General features: G+C 52.2%; 1 protein-coding gene across 4 annotated transcripts in view; it reads right to left on the bottom strand.

Annotated features, from left to right (window-relative positions):
* HNRNPM (heterogeneous nuclear ribonucleoprotein M) overlaps positions 1-25,405 on the bottom strand; it is a 170,041-nt gene that overhangs the window by 80,844 nt on the left and 63,792 nt on the right. For all 4 annotated transcript variants that reach the window (XM_030217975.1, XM_030217973.1, XM_030217974.1 and 1 more), the window contains one exon: positions 6,482-6,763. In XM_030217975.1, coding sequence (XP_030073835.1) covers positions 6,482-6,763 — 282 coding nt within the window. The remainder of the gene's footprint in view (positions 1-6,481; positions 6,764-25,405) is intronic.

The following is a 25,405-nucleotide window of genomic DNA, read 5'->3' as shown; positions in this document are numbered from 1 at the left end:
CACTGGGGCGTGGACCAAGGCCCCGTCATTGGGTACGAGACCCTGGGGGAGGACCGGAGGGAGCACCTCCGGGACGGCGGTCTCTGCGAAAGGAATGCTGCTTGGGGGAGAAATTCCTCTTGAAGGAAGAGGGGGCAGAGGAACCCGACTTGCCCGGGCGGTACCGACGGGCTTCCAGCAACCGTCCTCTGGAGGTACCGGGACGAGTACTAGCCCGAGCCCTGACCTCTGGTAATTTCTTGCCCTTAGACGTGCCGAGATCGGTCACGATTTTGTCCAGCTCGACCCCAAAGAACAGCTTGCCTTTAAAAGGCAATCTAGCCAGGCGGGATTTAGAGGCGTGGTCAGCAGACCAATGTTTCAGCCAAAGCCACCGCCGCGCAGAGACTGTCTGAGCCATGCCTTTAGCTGAGGCTCTCAAGACATCATACAGCAAGTCTGCCAAATAGGCTAAGCCCGATTCCAGGGCCGGCCAATCAGCCCTCAAGGAAAGATCCGAGGGGGAAGCCCGCTGCACCATAGTCAGGCACGCCCTGGCCACATAGGAGCCGCAAACTGAGGCCTGCAAACTTAAAGCAGCTGCCTCAAAGGATGACCTTAAGGCCGCCTCCAATCTTCTGTCTTGGGCGTCCTTTAGGGCCGTGCCACCTTCCACCGGCAACGCCGTTTTCTTAGTCACCGCAGTGATTAAAGAATCCACGGTAGGCCACAGATAGGCCTCACGTTCACTCACAGCCAAAGGATAGAGGCGGGACATAGCCCTAGCCACTTTAAGGCTCGTTTCCAGGACATCCCATTGAGCCGCAATTAAGGTGTGCATGGCATCATGCACGTGGAAGGATCTAGGCGGGCGCTTCGTCCCCAGCATAATGGCAGAGCCAACAGGGGCTGAGGGAGAGACGTCCTCCGGAGAGGAAATCTTCAAAGTGTCCATGGCCTGTAAAAACAGGTTGGGCAAATCCTCTGGGCTAAAAAGCCGCGCTGCAGAGGGGTCATCCGCTCCATCCGAGCGGGGATCTATCTCCTCCAAGGAATCCGCAAAGGACCGTTGGGAGACCTCAGACACGCTGCCCTCATCTACATCGGAGGAGACAAAGTCCTCCAAGGCCTGGAAATCAACCCGAGGGCGTTTACCTCTGGGAACCTCAACCTCTTTATCAGAAGAGGGAGCAGGGGCAGCGTTTTGCATGAGGAAAGCCTGATGCAGCAGCAAAACAAACTCGGGGGAGAAACCCCCCAGACTGTGCACTTCCGCAGCCTGGGCAACAGCCCTAGACGCACTCTCAACCGGCGCTCGCAATAGCGGGGGAGAGACATGCTGCGCATCCAAAATGGCGTCCGGCGCGAAACTCCGCGAAGGAGCCGCGCGGGAAGAACGGCGCTTAACTTTAGCCGCTTGTGCCGTCGCCCAAATTAAGGGCGTTCATGGCATTAATGTCTCCAACCTCAAGGGCGGCCCACGAAGAAGCCGTCCGAGCCGCGTGGCCGGCCAAGATGGCGGAGGCGAGGAGCGGGGGATGGGCGTTTATGGCGGGAAAAAACCGCCACGCCGGAGGAACGACCGGGACATTCATCGGTCACTAAACTGTCACCCATCAAGGGCGAATCAGGTTGTAAAACCCCCGCATCCCCTCTAGAAGCGCTCCAGCGATCCGGGGAGCGACCCTTTGCGCCCTCGCCCTCCGACGCCATATGCCACGAGGAGAAGAATCGGGGAACCCCCTGCCCGCTATAAAAAGGTAAAATTACCTGCTTGCCGCTCCGAGCTGTAACGAACTGGTGTCCCAGTGAGTAGCTGCAATGAACGTTTAAAGAAACGTCGAATTAAACGCCTTTAAAGACGTTTAAAATTTTTTTTTTTTTTTTTTTTTAAACGGAGCCAGCGGGAGGGGGGAGAAAAGGAGGGACCTGGCACCACCAGGTTTGCACTTGCTCAAAAGAGCCCTCAACCCCAGGCCTCAACAAAACCTAAGGATTAGGCTTGGAGGCCTAGCCAGAGCTGCTGCTGTGTGTGACCACCACCTGCTGAGATAGAGAACATACTGAGGAGTTTCCGGCAGCACATGACCACATATAGGGAGGCAAAAGTTTGCTCTCTATCTCCACCTGCTGGTAGATGGACACAACCCACCAGTCTATGGATTGATCAGCTTGATGATATGGAAAAATGAGTTTCTTAAGCCATTGGGCTATAGTGGCCTTACACGCCGGAAACCCCCGTCGGGGACCTGCCAACAGAACAAATAAATTATCAGAATTTCTAAACTCATTTGACATCTGCAGATACTGCCACAGAGCCCTGCGGACATCCAAAAGGCGCAATTGCCCAAAGGAGTCCGGAAATGCCTCCTTAGAGAAGGAAGGAAGAAAGATGGGCTGGTTGAGGTGAAAAGCTGAAACCACCTTAGGCAAAAAAGAAGGCACCGTTCGAACAGTTACCCCAGATTCCGAGAACTGCAGAAAAGGATCCTGACAAGAAAGAGCCTGAAGCTCAGACACTCTTCTAGTCGACGTCATTGCCACTAAAAAAAAAAAACGTATCTTGAGAGTCACATCCTTCTCAGAAGCTCGTTTTAAGAGGCTCAAACGGAGATCGCTGGAGCGCCTTTCAACACGAGCCCCAAGTTCCAAGCCGGAAAGGCGACCGCAAAGGAGGACGGAGACAAAGCGCCCCTCTGAGAAAACGGAGAATATCCGGATGAGCAGCAAGGGACAATCCGGAGACTTTCCCCCGGAAGCAGGCCAACGCTGCCACTTGAACTCGAAGGGAATTGTAGGCCAGGCCCTTTTGTAGCCCGTCCTGAAAAAAGTCCAGCAAGAACGAGTGTCACCAGAGTCGGCGAGATAGACTTTGGCGTACACCATGCCTCAAAAGTGCGCCAGATCCAAGCATAAGTCGCAGAGGTAGACTGCGTGCCAGCCTGCAAGAGCGTGGCAATAACCTGATTAGAATAGCCCTTGTCCCTCAATTGCGCCCTTCTCAAGAGCCAGAGGCCGCAAGACCAAAGCGGCAATGATCTTCCATAGTCACCCTTCAGCGTCCTGTGGAAGGCCAGAAGAGCCTGAAATATCGCTCTCAGTTCCAAGCGATTGATGGACCATCCCACTTCCGCGGTGGACCACAGACCCTGAGCATAGCGTCCCCGGCAATGAGCTCCCCAGTCCAAAAGGCTGGCATCCGTTATCACCAGACACCAAAAGGGAAGAGCAGTGGCATCCCCTGCCGCAGCCTGTCGGAAAGCCACCAATCCATACTGCGCTGGGCCGCAGGAAGACACTGTAGTCTGCGCTGGTATTCCTGGAAAATCAGAGACCACTGCTGAAGCACAGCAAGCTGCAGCGGTCTCATGTGAGCTCTCGCCCAGGAAACCACCTCTATGGTGGCCATCATAGAGCCCAGGAGCTGAACAAGTCCCAAGCTCGAGGGCGAGGCATCCGCAGGAGCAGGCGGACCTGATTCTGAAGCTTGAGCCGCCTGCTGTCGGGAAGAAAAACGAACCCCAAAGCCGTGTCGAACCGGACCCCCAAATACTCAAGAGACAGAGGGGGGTCAGGTGACTTTTGGGCATTAACTACCCAGCCCAGAGTCTGAAGAACTGTAACAACTCTGGCTGTGGGAAGTCGACTCTCGTTTGCCGAATCCGCTCTGATGAGCCAGTCGTCGAGATAAGGGTGAACTCTGATACCCTCTCGCCTGAGAAAGGCAGCCACTACCACCATGACCTTGGAAAAAAGTCCGAGGGGCAGTCGCCAGGCCAAAAGGCAAGGCGCAAAACTGGAAATGTTGGCTCAATACCGCAAACCAGAGAAACCGCTGTTGCGGCGGCTAGATGGGAATATGCAAGTATGCTTCCTTGAGGTCCAGAGACGTGAGAAACTCTCGCCGCAATGACGGAGCGCAGGGTTTCCATGCGGAAGTGTCGCACTCCTAAGGCCTCGTTGACTCTGTGTAAGTCGAGGATAAGTCTGAGCGACCCGCCTTTTCGAGGCACCACAAAATAGATGGAGTAGCGACCGCAGCCGCGTTCGGCGGGAGGAACCGGAGCCACCGCTCCAAGCTTCAGCAATACCTGCAAGGTCTCGTATACTGCTGCCCGCTTAACAGCTGTGCCGAATCGGGACTCCAAAAACGCATCTCCTACTGGGACGGCAAATTCTAGCCGGTAACCTTCTCTGTTCAGGTCTAGGACCCACTGATCCGAAGTAATCTTGGTCCACTCCTCAAAGAAGAGGGAGAGACGACCCCCATCATTGTGGAGGACGCCCCTGAACTCCTGGACGTTGCCCGGACGCTGACGCCGCGCGTTTGTCTGATCGAAAGGAGTTCCTCTGCTGGAAATGGGTACGTTGACTAAACCCCACAGAGCGCCCTGGGCGATACCTGCGAGCTTCGCGAAAACGTGGCGTGGAAGAGGAGAGAAAAGAAGGACTTTTGGAAGAAGGCCTCGGCCTATCCTCAGGCAACCCCTAGGTCCTCTGACTAGATCATAAAGGGCATCAGCCAAAAAAGACAGGGGGACGGACCTCAGCGAGGGAACCCGCTCCATCAGCGGGCTGCTCAACCGCCTGCTGCAACCAGGAAAGGCAGGCCCGGGCTGCATAGGAACTGCAAATAGCCGCCCGTAAGGAAAGGCCCGAGATATCAAAGGACCGCTTCAGCACGGATTCCAGCAGCCGGTCCTGCATATCTTTCAAAGCAACCCCACCCTCCACCGTGAGAGTAGTCTTTTTAGTCACAGCCGTGACTAAAGCATCTTTAGGCATCCCAAAGAGGGTCAACTGACTTTCCCTCAGGGGGTAAGGGTGACACATAGCCCTTGGCCACCTTCAAGGGACCTTCAGGGTCAGACCATTGAGCTGAAATAAGCTCTTGGATGGAAGCAAGCACGGGAAAAGCCCGAGAAGGCTTCTTAGTGCTAGCCATCCTGGGATTAATAGAAGAGGCAGCGCCCTCGTCAGGACCTTCAATACAAAAGGCCTGTAAGGCATCAGAAATGAGAGCTGGCAACTCGTCGCGGTGGAAAATTCGAACCGCTTTAGGGTCATCCAACTCCTGTGGCAAGCAGCCACCCTCATCTGGATCATCAGTCCGTGATGGCCTGCCAGACCCCTCAGATGCCCCGAAACTAGACCACGGGGGAGAACAGAATGAAGAGTCCCCCTCAGACGGGGTATTCACTCATCTATGCTTAGCGTCAGCCAAAACCTCGGGGGAAGAAATAAAGTCTCTAGCAGACGCTGGGCTATAAAGAACCAGAGGCAACCCAGACCGACAGGAATTGGCAGGAGCCTCAGACAGTGCTCTTTTTAACATAAAAGCCTTATGCATCAGCAGCACAAATTCAGGGGAGAAAAACTCACCCTGTACATCCGCCCCCACATTGGGGGAAGCGGAGGCAAAAGCTCCCCTAGAAAGAGGCGCCCCCCCCCCCTGCACTCAGACACCCTCCGCAACCGCAAGGGTCGAGTCACACGGCGCCTCCAAGATGGTGGCCACTGACAACTCCGGCGGGCGGGAAGAATCACTGACCGCCATGCTCGTGCCAGCATTAGCATCTAGGCAGCATGTGCTGCAAAGCCCCGCTGCTGATCTGCGTTTCCCACAGTGGGGAAACCCCTTCAGCAGCCATCAAATACAGAAAACAAAATGGTGCCTTCGCGCCAAAACTTACCCCGCACAGACAGCTGTCAGCAGGAACCTCCCCAGAGGAGCTGGGCACCACTCTCACCTCAAGACCGAGTCAAACGAGCTGCGGTCAAGCTGCACCGAACCAAGAGCTTAAGAGAAAGCCTCTCGTTTTTTGGTTTTTTTTTTACTGTAAGGAAAGTTAGAGGCAGGCAGCCACAGAGGAACTCCGAGAGGAGGGGGAATGGGGTAAGGCAGGGACAGGGAAAACCAAGTATGCCTTTAAAGTGGGCACCACCAGCCACAACACCCCCTGCTCTACTGGCAAAGCACAGGAGCCACCCCAGGCAGAAATCCAGGAGCTGAGCAGCAACGTCCACACCTGCTGGGAGATAGAGTTATACTGAAGGCACAGCGGGGTTGGGCATCCTGGAACATCATGTGCTTTCAGTGTTCTCTATCTCCACCTGCTGGTAGGCGGATACAACGCATCAGCAGTTAATGGATTCATCTGCTGTTGACGACCAGGAAACTCTGGTTATAAATTTTATCGTTGACCCAGAGTACAGCTCCAGTGATATCTCCACTTTTTTCTTCTCCTGTTCCTCTTCTGAGAACCAAAGACAAACCATTACCAACCAGTTCTAATCAAATATTCCCGTTTCAATATCTAAAACACTCAAATATGTAAACTCTCCCACAGGCAATGATATAAAGAGAACAATTTCAAAACAGGCAATGATTGATCAATGGAGGTTGTTCAATATCTGCTGTCATAGCCTCAAAAAGTAGTACTTCACAGACAAGCACAAAATAAAAATTTCAGAGAATTTGAATAATTTCAGATATACTTACATTTGCAATAAACACTGTGCTGCCAAGTCTCCCAGTCTGCAATGCATGGATGATTTCATTAGGAATGTTAGGGTTATTAAGGATACTGGGGGGAATGTTGACTCCCGGTCCAAGTGGTCCTGGACCTGGCCCCATCCCCATTGGTCTTCCCATGGGGCCAGGCCCTCCCATGGGTCCCATAGGACCCATAGGACCTGGACCCATGAAACCCATAGGACCAGGGCCTCCCATGCTGTTTATCATCTTTTGCACTGCTCTTCTAGCATGTTCTCCATCAGGATCCTGTTGAGGGGAGGAGTAAAATGATTAATAATTAGGATTAAAGCAATTGATTAAGAGGAGGCATCTAATGTATATTAATGAACTTCTACACAAATATCAACTCTCTCATACCACAGCACTGAGATCATGGTCCAAAAGCTACCCTTCACCTACCAACATATTGCATGCATCATTATGTGAGAATTGATGAATGAAATATCAAGAAAAATGAGAATGTTCTGGATTAGAAGGTACTCTAAACAGCGTTTCCAGTCTGGTCCTGGAGCACCCCTTTGCCAGTGAGGTTTTCACAATGAATATGCATGAACTTGATTTGCATACACTGCCTCCATAATATGCAAATCTATTTCATGCATATTCATTGTGGATATTTTGAAAACCTGACTGGCAAGGAGTACTCCAGGACCGGACTTGAGAAATACTGCTCTAGAACACTGAGATAGGAATGAGACACAAAATATTTAGAGTTTTTACTATCAAGTTAACAGACAATACTAACCCCCACCCCCCCCCCAAAAAAAAAAAAAATACAAAGCAAGTTCTAGCTCACAGTGCCAGACAGATTTAAGAACCAGACCAAGAAATTGGGGGGGGGGGGGGGGGGGGGGGGCAGGAATTGTGTAAAACAGCAAGATTAAAATAGGAAGAAAACTGGAAGCAATGCACATCAATACTAACCAACAATCAAGGTGGCAGTAATACAACATATTTAGCTAACAGATTAAGCAACTGAAATTTAAATGTTTTAAATAGGACATGGAGAACTTTGTGGCCAAGGTACTGCAGGTCCTGTTTCCTGATTCTCCAGTGCCCGCTGACCTGTTTGTTGAGAGCACATCAGGTCCCCGAGCGGCACATAGGTACAACTGAATTTTCATCCTAGAGAACAGACACTGAGCTTGAAAACCAGAGATCTTAAATATCAACAGCAAGGTAATGCTGTTTGTAGACCAGCCCATACAGCTAGTTATCAGAAGCAGTACAGGGCAGTCAGGAAGAAATTTTATTTGCATAATGTTTTACAGACTATGGTTTACCCTATTAAGTTGAAGATCTTCTGGAAGAGAAAAAAATGTGCTTTTTAAATTCTCACATGAAGCAGAGGGTTTTGCGAGGCATTAGCTTCCTGACAAGACTATACAGCAAAACAGCCCTGTGCAGTCTGATTCTAAGAGACTGAATACTCATGGTGGTTGGCACAGTTGAAGACTACATGACAAAGTGGGATTTTTGTTACCACGCATGGTGCATTGGTAGAAGCAAGGAAAAATTATGACTTACCTGCTGATAATTTTCTTTCCTTTAGCAGCAACAGATGAATCCAGGAACTGGTGGGTTGTGTCCATCTACCAACAGGTGGAGATAGAGATTACAAAGCTGAAGGCAGTGATATCAGATGGTCAGCTCCTCCTTTACTTCAGTATATGTCTCATCAACAAGCAGAATCAGACAAGAAACCAGGAAGCCTTCCTCACCAACCAAACACAACAGAAACTCGTCAGTCCAACTCAGAGAAACCACGACCGCGATGGACTCCTCTACAGTGGTTTCTGTTCTCTCTCTTTTTTTTTTTTTTTAAACTAAAATCCAGGACAAGGACAGGCAAAACAAACGTGGCTGACAGAGGGTGGGATCCTGGATTCATCTGCTGCTACTAAAGGTAGGCATAATTTTACCATCCTTAGCGTATGCAGCAGATGAATCCAGGATACCAAACCAATCCCTAATTAGGATGGGAAGTCGCTGCTCCCCAAGACAGAACAGCCGCTGCAAAGGCAGCATCCGAATAGCAAAAGCACACCCGTTCCGCCCAAGAGGTAGAGAGCAACCTCATGGAACGAGCCTGCAACACCATCAGCGAGACGCAACCTTCCAAAAAATCCATGGAAACAAAGTATCTGCAATCCAACGAGAAATAGCCAGATCAGAGGCCGTCGTCCCACGGCAAGAATCAGTGAGGACAAAAAGAAGATCAGAATGCTGAAAAACATGCGACATCTGCGAATGTTGGATAACCCTCCGAACCTCCAGAAGACAAAGCTCCACGTACTCCACGTGAAAATCCCCCTCCCGAAAGGAGGAAAGAGAGGCTGATAAAGAAGAAAGGCCAAACCATAGCCGGTAAAAAGATGAGGAACCTTATATGCAAGGTCACTCCAGAGTCAGCAAATTGCAGAAAAGCAGCTCGGCACCGCAGCGCTAAAAATTCAGACACACAGTGTGCCAAAGAATTGGCAACCAAGAACACCGCTTGCGAGTAAGCTCCTAAGCGAAGCCTTCTGCAAAGGATCAAAATGAGTCCTAAGCCATGTTTGGTAGACAAGGAGCCCTAAGCTAGGCTCGGAGAACAAGAAAGAGGTTTCAGAGTGAACAAGGTCGCAGCAGCGGAGGAGCAAAGCACACTGCAAGAAATGCACCACATCCAGGTGCGAAGCCAGAGAAGAGCCACTCTCTACCAGAAGCAGGGTACTACCACCTGCACACAAAGCGAATTAGAGGCCAGGCCCTTCTGCAACCCGTCCTGCAAAAGAAAAAATCAATCACTGAGGAACAGATGCCCGCAACGGAGACCAAGTGTGGGCCGCAACACTGCCTCAAAAAATCCTCTACACCCGAGAATAAGTTGTCACAGTGGACCGCATAAAAGCTTGCAACAGAGCAGTAATCACTGTGTCCGAAGAACTCTGTCCTCAGTCAGCCTCTCAAAAAACCAAGACCGTAAGACCAAAGCAAGAGGGATCCTCCACTCTGTAACAGACCCCTGAAGGAAGAGCCTGGAAAGAAGAATTTGAAACAGAGGCACCACCAGGAGCCGCACCAGATCCACATACCAAGGGCGCCTTGGCCAATCCGGAGCTACCAGAATGACTCGACCTCGGTGGACAGCGATCCGAAAAGAACTCAGCCGCAGGGAAGCCACGGAAGAAACATTAACAACGTCCTCTGGCTAGAGAAGCAGCTAAACAGCCGAATCACTCTCTCCGATGATAAAAGAAAGAAGGCACCTCGGTGTCCAGCTGGGACACCCATCAGATCTACCTCTGGAGCTCTCTGAGGCCGAACTAAAGAAGCACTTGTGCGGAATAACCATTCTGAGACCAGAAGACTGCAGAAAAAGACAGGTCACCATAGGAAATGCCCGCAAAGTGGGTTGTGGAGAAACAGAACACAAGGTCCTCTGCCCACTCCATGGGGGAGGGGGGGCGACACGCCCTGGTGGCCAGGGCCCGATTGAGTCCCACCCTGCCGAAGCCACTGCCATCGTGTACTCCGACGGCACAAGCACCGCCAGGCCCGCAACAAGTCTTGAAAGGCTAGAAGACGAAGAGCACGAAAAACAGGTCCAGGCGGGAGATCGGCCTCACCATCTCCTGTCATCCACCACCCCCGAGGCGGAAGGAGGCGGCAAGAGCTCTCCAGCCCAAAAGACTTGCATCCGTGATCACCACCATCCACTGCGGAGGCGCCAAGGCATCCCCTCCACAGGGAAGAATTACGGAGCCACCAGATCATGCGCAGCTGTGCCGAGAACAACCACGGCCAACACGCCTGGGACACAGGAGATCACCTGCCGAAAAGCAAGAGCCGTAGATGTCACATGTAAGCACAGCCCACGCCACTACCTCCACAGTAGCTGCCACATGAATGCACTGCCAGGCCCGAGGACTCGGCACCCTGAGCAGACTGCGCACCCGAGTCTGAAGCTAGATCCTCCAGTCCTTGGTCAAGAAAAAAAATCGTACCAGAGCTGTCTGGGATAGGACGAGGTGGCTCAGTTGAAGGGTGACCACCCAGCCCAAGGATTCCAACAGCGAGACCCTGGAAGGTTAACAGTACTTGTCTAGAGCAGGGTGCACTCTGATGCAATCCTTGCGGAGAATGCCATTAACACTCCCAAACCTAGGAAAAGGTGCATGCAGCCATAGCCATACCAAAAGGCAAAGCTTGGAACTGAACTTGAGGGTCCAGAATGGCCAACCAGAGAAACTGCAGATGAGGGGGGCCAAGGAGGAAAGAGCAGAAACGCTTGCTAGAGGAGAAGTGCAGGGAAGAATGCTAAATTGAAGTAGCTCTGCAATATAGCTAGCTGTCCAATACAAAGAAAAAATGCAAAAGCTGCTGTGGGAAACCACCACAGCTAACCTTTGGCACTGTAGCATAGTGTAAGCTGTCGCAGCTATGCAAAGAACTGCTTGCCAAGGCAAGCAATATGGGAGAGTGAAGTAAAATATGCCCCATAAGTAAAGGAGGCGAGGGCCACAGCTTCTAATATGATGCACAAACCAGCCTTAAACCTGTGACCTTCAGGTTGAAAGCCAGCCATCTTCCAGAAAAAAATACTATTTTCTGAAACTACTGCATCTGGAGATAATGCCCCCATGGCAGCACTGAGGTTCCATGGTTACCATGGAGACCAGAGCACTAGCCCCAGAAAATATATAACATTTCCCACAGAAACCTGGAGCCAAAGACACTAAGCCTAAAAACTCCCTTCTATAGGTGCAGGTAAAAAAAAGAAAAAAAGACAACCTACAGCACCTGGTATTCCCAGGCAGTCTCCCATCCAAGCAGAAACCAAGCCCAACCCTGCTGAGCTTCCAATATTAGAGGTGATCAGGCACACTCAGGGTGGTGTACCCATAGACTGTCAATAAAAAGAGTTCCACAAAGGAAGCGAGGGAAACTTTCAGGGTGTTCAAGCAATTGCCCTCAGAGAAAAAAACCAAGGGGACCGAAAAGTCTGTAAATAAAATACAAAATAAGGAGTGCCAACACACAAGGAGCCCTTCTCTGATGCTGTTCACTGTTTCCCAAACCAAGAACAGCCTTTAGCCAATGCAGGAACTATAAGCAAATCTTAACTCACCAAAGACAGTGAGACCTACTGGAGACTGCTGCCATCAATGCACCCAGTTAGGCAAACGTGGCTTTCCAGCTCAGGTGATTTCTTGTTGCCTCTGTGCACAGAGACTGCCCTGAAAAGACTCTCTCCAAACAGAGGAAGACAGGAGAGAAATGGAACCTACTGCTGAGCTGGAGAGTAAACATCCCTTCTCTTTGGGGCAGGGTCCATCAGTGGAGCCAGACAGGGAACAAGCCAGAAATCTCCAAAGGCTGAACTAAAAAAAACAAAACTGTCAGTTCCACCACCAAGACTTCTACAACACATAGGCATATGAAGCAGCAGAATGAACTCGGGGGGAAGGTCAGAAGTCCCCAGACCCAGAGAAGCCCCCAGATTGGCTGGCTGACATGCATCCGAATAACAAGGTGCACCGCAGAAGGACCATCAGATTCCTTCTGGAAAACTTGCCATCTAGAACCCATCCACCCGATAAGGGCATAAGAACTCCCCCAAGCCCAAAGCTATCAAGGGGTTGGGGGATGGGAGAGGGATCCCAATGACCCTACCTCCAACTCGGCACCCAGCCACCTATCCAGGATCACTGGATCTACCACAGAGGGTAGCAAAGCCATTACTGTACCCGAAGAATCTCTCAAAAGGAGCAGGCTACAGACAAATGCTGAGGGGGCAAAAGCCACTTCAACCAGTAGACGTGGAGAAAAAAAAAGAGGAAGAAATCTGGGCACAAAACAATTCCCCCGAATCAGGAGAGGTCGGTACAAAGCCTGAAGGGGTCCCGAAAGCAGAGGCGAAGCCGCCAACAACCGGAAAGCGGGAGCCGAATCGGGAGACGCCAAAAGAAAATGGCGCGTGCACCAGACACCTCAGAGCGGGAATCCCATTTGAGAGGAAGAAATCCCTGGTGCCTGCCTGTACCTTTGTGCACCCGGCAACAAACGTCCTCGCTGCCGCCAACGCTTACTCAGAACACGAGCCTCCTATGCTGGCCTCCGCTGCCAATACTGTGCATCCCCCAATGGCAGAAAAAAAGGCACTCACCAGAGACATGCAGCAAGACTTCCCGCCGACAGCAGGACCTCCCAGACAAGCCTGCCACCAAACTGGCTCAGCAGGCTACACACACACAGCGACTCCAGAGACGCTGACCCCCAAGGCTCCTCTCAGCAACCTGCTGCCCTGTTGCAGCTGCAGAGTCTGTGTCCCGCTCTTTATTTTCTTTAACAGCTAATAATAGCAGCAAACAGAGGTCTGTTGTGGACTAGATGTTTAATTTTTTTTTATTTTTAGTGAGGAAGGCTACAGTCCAAACAGTCCAAACTCAGAGGAAAGGGACCACCGGGTGAGGCAGGAACCCAGGCCACAGGTATGCCCCTAAAGTTGGCTCAAAGCCCAAACACCCCCTAAGCTCAACTGGCCAAAAGGCCCAGGAGCAGGCCCAAGAGACGAATCCAGGAGCTGCAGAGACACAGTCTACCACCTGCTAGAGACAGAGATATGCTGAAGTGAAGGAGGAGCTGACCATCTGGTATCACTGCCTTCAGCTTTGTAATCTGCACCTGCGAGTAGATGGACACAACCCACCAGTTCCTGATTCATCTGCTGTATACAATAAGGAAGTAGTTACTGATGGGCTTAGGGTGATGTAGTCATGTCACGGCATGCACTACAGGTGGTGTTGGAACATTTTAAGAGAAATGCTGAGGAGACCAATCTTACTGACAGAAAATGAGCACTCTTAACAGCCTTCAGGAAGGCAAAAGTGCAGGTCCAGTTAATAGTTTTAAAGGAAGCTCCAGGAGTAGTTAGCATCCATCATTTAGGAGGCATTTGGCTATCTGAGGGGTGGGGATGGGGCAGCTGTGGGGGGATGCTGGAGAATTGTTGGATGTCACAGTGCTATTACACAAGAAGCAGGGATGGATGCCTACTGCCAGCGAATGACACACACCTGTAGCAGGTGTTCTCCGAGGACAGCAGGCTGATTGTTCTCACGACTGGGTTGACGTCCACGGCAGCCCCCTCCAAGCCGGAAGAAAACTTCGCGGGAGGTCCCGCACACAGGGCACGCCCACCGCGCATGCGCGGCCGCCTTCCCGCCCGTGCGCGACCGCCTTCCCGCTCAGTTGAATGACAAGCAAAGGAACGAGGAAAACGCAACTCCAAAAGGGAGGAGGGAGGGTAGGTGAGAACAATCAGCCTGCTGTCCTTGGAGAACACCTGCTACAGGTATGTATCATTCGCTTTCTCCGAGGACAAGCAGGCTGCTTGTTCTCACGACTGGGGTATCCCTAGCTCTCAGGCTCACTCAAAACAAGAACCCAGGTCAATTGAACCTCGCAATGGCGAGGGCATAACAGAAATTGACCTACGAAGAACAACTAACTGAGAGTGCAGCCTGAACAGAATAAATCGGGTCCTGGAGGGTGGAGTTGGATTCAAACCCCAAACAGATTCTGCAGCACCGATTGTCCAAACCGACTGTCGCATCGGGTATCCTGCTGGAGGCAGTAATGTGATGTGAATGTGTAGACCGATGACCACGTCGCAGCCTTGCAAATCTCTTCAATAGTGGCTGACTTCAAGTGAGCCACTGACGCTGCCATGGCTCTAACACTATGAGCCGTGACATGACCCTCAAGAGTCAGCCCAGAATGGACGTAAGTGAAGGAAATGCAATCTGCTAGCCAATTGATGGTGCGTTTCCCGACAGCGACCCCCTTCCTATTGGGGTCGAAAGAAATAAACAATTGGGCGGACTGTCTGAGGGGCTGTGTCCGCTCCAGATAGAAGGCCAACGCTCGCTTGCAGTCTAAGGTGTGCAACTGACATTCAGCAGGGCGGGTATGTGGTCTGAGAAAGAATGTTGGCAAGACAATTGACTGGTTAAGATGGAACTCCGACACCACCTTTGGCAGGAACTCATCCTGAGTGCGGAGTACTACTCTGCTATGATGAAATTTAGTATAAGGGGCATGAGCTATCAGACTTTGAAGCTCACAGACTCTACGAGCTGAAGTAACCGCCACCAAGAAAATGACCTTCCAGGTCAAGTACTTCAGATGACATGAATTCAGTGGCTCAGAAGGAGGTTTCATCAGCTGGGTGAGGACGACGTTGAGATCCCATGATGCTGCAGGAGGCTTGACAGGGGCCGTGGTCTTGCTTGAGCTTCAGTAAGGTCTTCCCCACCAAAGGTATGGGAGGATAAGCATACAGGAGGCCGTTCCCCCAATGGAGGAGAAAGGCATCTGACGCCAGTCTGCCATGTGCCTGTAGTCTGGAACAGAACAGAGGCAGCTTGTGATTGGTCTGAGAGGCAAAAAGGTCCACAGAGGGAGTGCCCCACTCTCGAAAGATCGTGCGTACCACTCTGAAATGGAGCGACCACTCGTGCGGTTGCATGACTCTGCTCAGCCTGTCGGCCAGACTGTTTACGCCTGCCAGGTATGTGGCATGGAGAAGCATGCCATACTGGCAGGCCCAACGCCACATCCTGACGGCTTCCTGTTTTCTTTTCCACAAGGAAGTACCTGGAATAGAATCCCTGCCCTTCCTGCCCGGGTGGCACGGGCTCGACCGCATTGGCGCTGAGAAGGGCGGAGAGTTCCTCTGCAAGTACCTGCTTGTGATGGGAGCTGAAGGTTTGGGCTCCCTGTGAGCAATTTGGTGGAGTGGAGACCAAATTCAGGGTGTATCCGCACCGCACTATTTGGAGAACCCACTGGTCAGAGGTTATAAGAGGCCACCTTTGGTGCAAAACTTTCAACCTCCCCCCGACCGGCAGGCCGTTCGGCACGGATACTTTGATGGCGGCTATGTTCCCATGGATCCAGTCAAAAGCCCGTCCCCGGCTTTTGCTGTGGAGGCGCAGGGGGCTGCTTAGGCGCACGCTGTTGACGGGAACGAGCGCGCTGGGACTGTCCCTGTGCCTGAGGAGGCCTTCGGGCCGGCTGGGTGTACCTACGCTTGCTGTAGGCGTAGGGTGCAGCCTGCCGGTCCCAGGAAAAACATCCACCTGCTGAGGTGGATGCTGAAAGCGCCCGGTGGGAGAGCTTGTCGAGAGCGGTTTCCCGCTGGTGTAGTTGGTCCACCAACTGCTCAACCTTCTCGCCGAAAAGGTTATCCCCCCGGCAAGGGACATCCTCCAGCCCCTGCTGGGTGCGGTTGTCCAGGTCAGAGGCACGCAGCCAGGAGAGTCTGCGCATCACTATACCTTGGGCCGCAGCTCGAGATGCCACATCACAGGTGTCAGATATCCCTGGACAGGAACTTTCTGCACGCCTTCAGCTGCCTGATCACCTCCTGAAATGGCCTGGACAGCTCCGGAGGGAGCTTGTCGACCAGATCCGCCAGTTGTCGCACATTATTCCGTATGTGGATGCTCATGTAGAGCTGGTATGATTGGATGCGGGTCACGAGCATGGAAGATTGGTAGGCCTTCCTCCCAAACGAGTCCAGAGTGCGAGACTCCTGTCCAGGGGGTGCCGAGGCGGTATCCCTCGAACTCCGTGCTCTTTTGAGAGCAGAGTCCACGACCGCCGAGTCATAAGGCAATTGAGGCCGCATCAACTCTGGGTCAGAGTGGATTCTGTATTGGAACTCCGCTTTCTTGGAAATGGTGGGATTAGATAGTGGCTTCAACCAGTTCCAAAGCAGTGTCTCCTTAAGGACATTGTGCAACGGCACCGTGAAAGACTCTCTAGGTGGTAATGGATAGTCGAGGACTTCGAGCATCTCCGCCCTCGGCTCATCCACAGTAACCACGGGGAAGGGAATGCTGATAGACATATCCCTGACAAAGGAGGCAAAGGAGATGCTTCCTCTCCGGTGAAGGAGTGGGGTCGGAGGGAAGGCCCACAGACTCCTCTGAGGAGAAATATCTGGGGTCCTCCTCCTCCCCCCCACGAGGCCTCCTCCTCGGTGTCGGACATGAGCTTTCTCAGCTCAGACCGCAACCGGGCCAGTCTCGACTGCTAGGAACCACGTCCTCGATGATGGCGTCGAGCGGTGGACTCCCGCGCCGGCGGGGACGAAGCTCCCTCCATCGATGTCGACAGGGACTCCACCTGAGTGGCGATCGACACCGGTGCTGCAAGCGGCGTCCTCAGCATCGGGCCAGAGCTCACCGGCGCCTCCATCAACGGCACCAGAGGCGCAAGCAGCCCTTCCAGGATCCCGGGAAGGATGGCTCGGAGGCACTCGTCGAGGCCCGCTGTCGGGAAAGGCAGGGGCCGGTGTGGGTGCTGGTGCTGGAAGCTGCTCGGGTCCAGGAGACGGTACCGAGATACCCGCGGACCGGCGCAGCGACACCTCTTCGACCGAGGGGTAACGCTCCTCCCGGCACTGCCGCTTCCTGGGTGTTGAGTCGTCCCTCGATGTCCCGGAGCTGCCAGACCCGTGCGTCGTGGGCGACCGATGACGGTGCTTCTTGGCTTTCTTTCGATGCCCGTCATCGGCGCTCCGCGGAAGGGACGAGGAGGAGGTGGAGCCCCCCCGGCCTCAAGGTATCGGATCCGACAGGGTTCGGTCCCGATGGCCCTGAGCAGCAGGAGTGGCCAGGGCAGACTGCCCGCGCGGCTGCTATCCACCGCCCTTCGCCTGCAGGCCGGCGGGCCAAAGGTGCCTGTGCTTCTGGGGTCGATGCCATAGTCGGCGCCATCGACATCGGTACCGGCACCAAAGACCCGGCAGTCGACACCGATGCCGTCAAGGTCGACGTCGAAGGGCCGGCGCAAGTTCCAAAAAGACGGTCCCCGCAGAACTTGCCTCGCCACCTGTGTCCACTTCCTTAAGCCGAGACACAAGGTGCACGTCTTGGAATTATGCTCCGGGCCGAGGCACTGGAGACACCAAGCGTATCAGTCTGTGAGATCTGCCAGCCACACCGACCACACTTCTTGAATCCGCTCGGGACCTTCGAGGACATTGACGGAAAAATCGGGTCGGCGAAGTCAAAATCGTCGATGGTGGCGGTGAAAAGCACACCCGAAAAAGAAAGAAACGACCGCGCGGCCACAAGGCCGCGACGACGCGCCCTCGCGATTAGGAACGACGAGGAAAACTCTTTTTCGTTTTTTTTTTTAAAGAAAAAATAACGCGAACGCATACACTAATAAAGAAAAACCGCGGGCTAGGCCGCAATCCGGTTTCCGGGGCTGACTAAGAGAGGGACGTGAACACGTCTCTCTCAAGCGCGGAAAGGAAAAAAACTGAGCAGGAACGGTCGCGCACGGGCGGGAAGGCGGCCGCGCATGCGCGGTGGGCGGGCCCTGCGTGCGGGACCTCCAGCTAAGTTTTCTTCCGGTTTGGAGGGGGCTGCCATGGACGTCAACCCAGTCGTGAGAACAAGCAGCCTGCTTGTCCTCGGAGAACTGTTTCTCTTCTCAATGCAACTGGAGAGGAGGAGTGGCCTAGCAGTCTTGAAATCCAGAGGTGGCCGGTTCAAATCCCACTGCTGCTCCTTGTGATCTTGGGCAAGTCACTTAACCCTCCATTGCCCCAGGTACAAACTTAGATTGTGAGCCCCACTGGGACAGAGAAATATCCAGTGTACCTGAATGTAACTCACCTTGAGCTACTACTGAAAAATGTGTGCGCAAAAAATCCAAATAATTATGAAATTGCTTGCTGAGGTCATGCAGAACAGGCTTGAGGGCTTGCTCCCTCTTTAAGCCCCTTGAGGGCTTGCTCCCTCTTTAAGCCCTAGAACTGATCTCAATACTTTGTACAAAAAAAAAATTGAGCTGCCCAATTTTAAATTTTATCAGGTTAGTTAGCATAATTTGGTGATACAGTGTAATCTATTCACGTAAACTGGCTAGAAATGAAGGAGTCTCAGGTGGGAAAATTAGGTTCTTACCTTGGTAATTTTCTTTCCTTTAATCATAGAAGATGAATCCATTACGAGTCGGTTGTGTCCATCAACCAGCAGGGGGATATAGAGAGCACTGAAAAGCCATAGTGCCTCATGGACATCTAGCTCCATCTGCCTCTTCAGTATCTGAGCCTTCCAAAGCAGTGTGACACCACCACATATAATAACATGAACTTTCCTTACAGCGGATGAACGCCCCAGAACAGGAGCAACAATTCAGAGGTACGAACTCTACCTCCTGTAACAGAACAGAAATCCTTAAGACTGTTTTCCAACGTCTCCCAATGAGGGAACATATTACAGAAAAAAACTGAACATAAAACCAAGATCAATCACATAATGAACCACTGAGAGAGGGTTCATGGATTCATCTGCTATGACTAAAGGAAAGAAAATTACGAAGGTAAGAACCTAATTTTCCCTTCCTTGTCATCAAGCAGATGAATCCATTACAAGTGGGATATATCAAAGCAATCCCTAGATAGGGTGGGAACAAGCCACACCACGCGCCAGCACTTCTGCTCCAAAATGCGCGTCTCTCCTGGCAGCCACACCCAGCCTGTAATGTCGGGCAAAAAAGAGTTTAGAAGCCCAAGTAGCTGCACTACATATCTCTTGAAGAGAGAGTGCTCCAGTTTCAGCCCAGGAAGAGGAAATCACTCTTGTGGAATGTGCTTTGAAGGCTTCAGGCGGAGGCCGGCCAGACAGCAGATAGGCTGAAAAAATAGCTTCCTTAACGAAGAAAAGACATTTTAGCGATGAAGGGAAGGGTCCTCCAGTTGGGAGGGACCTTCATACTTAAATTTCCTTGTAAATGTTATATTTCTTTGCTATCCAATAATTATATATTTCTTGACCCGGGAAAGTTGCTTGAATTTATTGTTAGTAAAGAGTGGCCTGACATTTAACCCTGGTTCGAACACTAAATCGGCTGCGCTAACTCTAATCCTTTCCACCCTTAGATATTTCTCTAATTGTGATATTATTAGTTCCTATTTCTTGGATCTCCTTTAATGTGGACTAAATTGAAAATTATATAACATTGCTTGGGTATTATAACTATTACTTTAATATTTTCTGTTCTTGTAAGTTCTATGATTTATATATTTGCATAAATGTAAATTTAAAATTCATAAATAAAAAAAAATAGCTTCCTTGAGCCAACGGCCTATAGTGGCTTTAGACGCTGGAGACCCTCTGCACGGACCTGACAACGGGACAAAAATGATCAGAGGTCCGAAAGGCATTTGACATGCGCAGATACTGCAAAAGAGACCTTCGCACATCTAGGAGGTGCAATTGCCCAAAGGATTCTGGAAACTCCTCTCTAGAAAAGGAGGGCAGGAAAATAGGTTAGTTTAAGAGAAACGCTGAAACCACCTTAGGCATGAAGGATGGCACAGTATGTACCATAACTCCAGAATCTGAGAATAGCAGAAATGGGTCTCGACAGGACAGCGCCTGGAGCTCAGACACCCGTCTCGCTGATGCAATGGCCACCAAAAAGACCGTCTTTAGGGTCACATCCTTCTCCGAAGCTCACCTAAGCGGCTCACAGGCGAACACTGAAGGGCCTTTAAAACTAACCCCAGGTTCCAGGCCGGGCATGGAGCTCGCAAGGGAGGACGGAGCCGAAGCACCCCTCAGAGAAACCGTGCCACATCCGGATAGGCAGCCAGAGAGAGGCCAGTGACCTTCCCTCGAAAACAAGCTAAGGTTGTCATTTGAACACGCTGAGAATTATAGGCAAGGTCTTTTAGTAAACCATCCTGCAAAAAGTCAAGTATCGGTGAGACAGAAGCCCGCATAGGTGTAATCGCTATAGCAGCACAACAAGCCTCAAACTGGCGCCAAATCCTGGCATAAGCCACGGGAGTGGAACGCAGGCAGGCCTGTAGGAGAGTGGAAATGACTTTACTGGAATAGCCCTTGTCTCTCAATTGCGCCCTCTCAATAGCCATGCCGTAAGACCAAAACAGCAGGCGTCCTCCATAGTTACCGGACCCTCACAACAGATTCGGTACCTGAGGTAACGGCAGGGGAGTCTCCACCAGCATCTTCCGGAAGTCCGCATACCACGGCCTCCTGGTCCAAACCGGGGCGACGAGAACCACCTCTCCTTGGTGTAGCCAAATCCGCAGGAGTACTCGCCTTATCAAGGGCCACAGAGGGAACACATACAGGAGGCCCTGAAGCCAGGGTTGAGCAAAGGCATCCAACCCCGCCGAACGAGGATCTCTCCATCTGCTCTAAAAGCACGGGACTTTGGCATTTGCGCTTGAGGCCATAAGATCCGCTACGGGCGTCCCCCATTTGGCACAGATCTGCAGGAATACTTCATCTGCAAGTTCCCACTCCGCTGGGTCAATTTGATTCCTGCTCAGATAATCGGCTTGCACGTTGCTCTGACCTGCAATGTGAACTGCTGACAGAAACTGCAGATGTAGCGCGGCCCAGTGGCATATCTGAGCGGCCTCTGCTTGACACTGAGTTCCACCTTGTCGATTTATGTAGGCCACTGCTGTCGTGTGGTCCGACAGAACTCTGACAGCCAATCCTTCCAGGGTCGAGTGAAAAGCCAGAAGAGCCTGGAAAGCGAATGCTACATACCTGTAGAAGGTATTCTCCGAGGACAGCAGGCTGATTGTTCTCACTGATGGGTGACGTCCACGGCAGCCCCTCCAATCGTAAACTTCACTAGCAAAGGCCTTTGCTAGTCCTCGTGCGCCCATGCGCACCGCGCATGCGCGGCCGTCTTCCCGCCCGAACCGGCTCGTGTTCGTCAGTCCCATATGTAGCAAGACGAAGACAAGGGAAGACACAACTCCAAAGGGGAGGCGGGCGGGTTTGTGAGAACAATCAGCCTGCTGTCCTCGGAGAATACCTTCTACAGGTATGTAGCATTCGCTTTCTCCGAGGACAAGCAGGCTGCTTGTTCTCACTGATGGGGTATCCCTAGCCCCCAGGCTCACTCAAAACAACAAACATGGTCAATTGGGCCTCGCAACGGCGAGGACATAACTGAGATTGACCTAACAACTTATCCAACTAACTGAGAGTGTAGCCTGGAACAGAATAAACATGGGCCTAGGGGGGTGGAGTTGGATTCTAAACCCCGAACAGATTCTGAAGCACTGACTGCCCGAACCGACTGTCACGTCGGGTATCCTGCTGCAGGCAGTAATGAGATGTGAATGTGTGGACAGATGACCACGTCGCAGCTTTGCAAATCTCTTCAATAGTGGCTGATTTCAAGTGGGCTACCGACGCTGCCATGGCTCTAACATTATGAGCCATGACATGACCCTCAAGAGCCAGGCCAGCCTGGGCGTAAGTGAAGGAAATGCAATCTGCTAGCCAAATGAATATGGTGCGTTTCCCCACAGCCACTCCCCTCCTGTTGGGATCAAAAGAAACAAACAATTGGGCGGACTGTCTGGTGGGCTGTGTCCGCTCCAGGTAGAAGGCCAATGCTCTTTTGCAGTCCAATGTGTGCAGCTGACGTTCAGCAGGGCAGGAATGAGGACGGGGAAAGAATGTTGGCAAGACAATTGACTGGTTCAGATGGAACTCCGACACAACCTTTGGCAAGAACTTAGGGTGAGTGCGGAGGACTACTCTGTTATGATGAAATTTGGTGTAAGGGGCCTGGGCTACCAGGGCCTGAAGCTCACTGACTCTACGAGCTGAAGTAACTGCCACCAAGAAAATGACCTTCCAGGTCAAGTACTTCAGATGGCAGTTCAGTGGCTCAAAAGGAGGTTTCATCAGCTGGGTGAGAACGACATTGAGATCCCATGACACTGTAGGAGGTTTGACGGGGGGCTTTGACAAAAGCAAACCTCTCATGAAGCGAACAACTAAAGGCTGTCCTGAGATCGGCTTACCTTCCACACGATAATGGTATGCACTAATTGCGCTAAGGTGAACCCTTACAGAGTTGGTCTTGAGACCAGACTCAGACAAGTGCAGAAGGTATTAAAGCAGGGTCTGTGTGTAGGACAAGAGCGAGGATCTAGGGCCTTGCTGTCACACCAGACGGCAAACCTCCTCCATAGAACGAAGTAACTCCTCTTAGTGGAATCTTTTCTGGAAGCAAGCAAGATGCGGGAGACACCCTCTGACAGACCCAAAGAGGCAAAGTCTACGCTCTCAACATCCAGGCCGTGAGAGCCAGAGACTGGAGGTTGGGATGCAGAAGCGCCCCTTCGTCCTGTGTGATGAGGGTCGGAAAACACTCCAATCTCCACGGTTCTTCGAAGGACAACTCCAGAAGAAGAGAGAACCAGATCTGACGCGGCCAAAAAAGAGCAATCAGAATCATGGTGCCTCGGTCTTGCTTGAGTTTCAACAAAGTCTTCCCGACCAGATGTATGGGAGGATAAGCATACAGCAGACCTTCCCCCCAGTCCAGGAGGAAGGCATCCGATGCCAGTCTGCCGTGGGCCTGGAACAGAACTGAGGGACTTTGTGGTTGGCTCGAGATGCAAAGAGATCTACCAAGGGGGGTGCCCCACACCTGGAAGATCTGTCGCACTACACGGGAATTGAGTGACCACTCGTGAGGTTGCATAATCCTGCTCAACCTGTCAGCCAGACTGTTGTTTACGCCTGCCAGATAAGTGGCTTGGAGCACCATGCCGTGACGGCAAGCCCAGAGCCACATGCTGACGGCTTCCTGACACAGGGGGCGAGATCCGGTGCCCCCCTGCTTGTTGATGTAATACATGGCAACCTGGTTGTCTGTCTGAATTTGGATAATTTGGTGGGACAGCCGATCTCTGAAAGCCTTCAGAGCGTTCCAGACCGCTCGTAACTCCAGGAGATTGATCTGCAGATCGCGTTCCTGGAGGGGCCAGCTTCCCTGGGTGTGAAGCCCATCGACATGAGCTCCCCACCCCAGGAGACACGCATCTGTAGTCAGCACTTTTTGTGGCTGAGGAATTTGGAAAGGACGTCCCAGAGTCAAATTGGACCAAATCGTCCACCAATACAGGGATTTGAGAAAACTCGTGGACAGGTGGATCACGTCTTCTAGATCCCCAGCAGCCTGAAACCACTGGGAAGCTAGGGTCCATTGAGCAGATCTCATGTGAAGGCGGGCCATGGGAGTCACATGAACTGTGGAGGCCATGTGGCCCAGCAATCTCAACATCTGCCGAGCTGTGATCTGCTGGAACGCTCGCACCCGCGAGACAAGGGACAACAAGTTGTTGGCTCTCGTCTCTAGGAGATAGGCACGAGCCGTCCGCGAATCCAGCAGAGCTCCTATGAATTAGAGTCTCTGCACTGGGAGAAGGTGGGACTTTGGATAATTTATCACAAACCCCAGTAGCTCCAGGAGGCGAATAGTCATCTGCATGGACTGTAGAGCTCCTGCCTCGGATGTGTTCTTCACCAGCCAATCGTCGAGATAAAGGAACACATGCACTCCCAGTCTGCGAAACACCGCTGCTACGACAGCCAAGCACTTCGTGAACACTCTGGGCGCAGAGGCGAGCCCAAAGGGTAGCACACAGTACTGGAAGTGACGTGTGCCCAGCTGAAATCGCAGATACTGCCTGTGAGCTGGCAGTATCAGGATGTGCGTGTAGGCGTCCTTCAAGTCCAGAGAGCATAGCCAATCGTTTTCCTGAATCATGGGGAGAAGGGTGCCCAGGGAAAGCATCCTGAACTTTTCTTTGACCAGATATTTGTTCAGGGCCCTTAGGTCTAGGATGGGACGCATCCCCCCTGTTTTCTTTTCCACAAGGAAGTACCTGGAATAGAATCCCAGCCCTTCTTGCCCGGATGGCACGGGCTCGACCGCATTGGCGCTGAGAAGGGCGGAGAGTTCCTCTGCAAGTACCTGCTTGTGCTGGAAGCTGTAAGACTGAGCTCCCGGAGGGCAATTTGGAGGCTTGGAGGCCAAATTGAGGGTGTATCCTTGCCTATTTGAAGAACCCACTGATCGGAGGTTATGAGAGGCCACCTTTGGTGAAAAACTTTTAACCTCCCCCCGACTGGCAGATCGCCCGGCACTGACACGTTGATGTCGGCTATGCTCTGCTGGAGCCAGTCAAAAGCTCACCCCTTGCTTTTGCTGGGGAGCTGAGGGGCCTTGCTGAGGCGCACGCTGCTGATGAGAGCGAGCGCGCTGGGGCTTAGCCTGGGCCGCAGGCTGTCGAGAAGGAGGATTGTACCTACGCTTACCAGAAGAGTAGGGAACAGTCTTCCTTCCCCCATAAAAAAGTCTACCTGTGGAGGTAGAAGCTGAAGGCTGCCGGCAGAAGAACTTGTCGAAAGCGGTATCCCGCTGGTGGAGCTGCTCTACCACCTGTTCGACCTTCTCTCCAAAAATATTGTCCGCACGGCAAGGCGGGTCCGCAAGCCGCTGCTGGATCCTATTCTCCAGGTCGGAGGCACGCAGCCATAAGAGTCTGCGAATCACCACACCTTGAGCAGCGGCCCTGGACGCAACATCAAAGGTATCATATACCCCTCTGGCCAGGAATTTTCTGCACGCCTTCAGCTGCCTGACCACCTCCTGAAATGGCTTGGCTTACTCAGGAGGGAGCTTGTCCACCAAGCCCGCCAACTGCCGCACATTGTTCCGCATGTGTATGCTCGTGTAGAGCTGGTAAGACTGAATTTTGGCCACAAGCATAGAGGAATGGTAGGCCTTCCTCCCAAAGGAGTCTAAGGTTCTAGAGTCCTTGCCCGGGGGCGCCGAAGCATGCTCCCTAGAACTCTTAGCCTTCTTTAGGGCCAAATCCACAACTCCAGAGTCGTGAGGCAACTGAGTGCGCATCAGCTCTGGGTCCCCATGGATCCGGTACTGGGACTCGATCTTCTTGGGAATGTGGGGATTACTTAGAGGCTTGGTCCAATTCGCCAGCAATGTCTTTTTTAGGACATGATG

The sequence above is a fragment of the Microcaecilia unicolor genome, chromosome 11, assembly GCF_901765095.1.
Source record: "Microcaecilia unicolor chromosome 11, aMicUni1.1, whole genome shotgun sequence".
Classification (NCBI taxonomy): domain Eukaryota; kingdom Metazoa; phylum Chordata; class Amphibia; order Gymnophiona; family Siphonopidae; genus Microcaecilia; species Microcaecilia unicolor.
The sequence above is the reverse complement of the archived record's forward strand: the minus strand, read 5'-3'. Positions and strand labels throughout refer to the sequence as shown.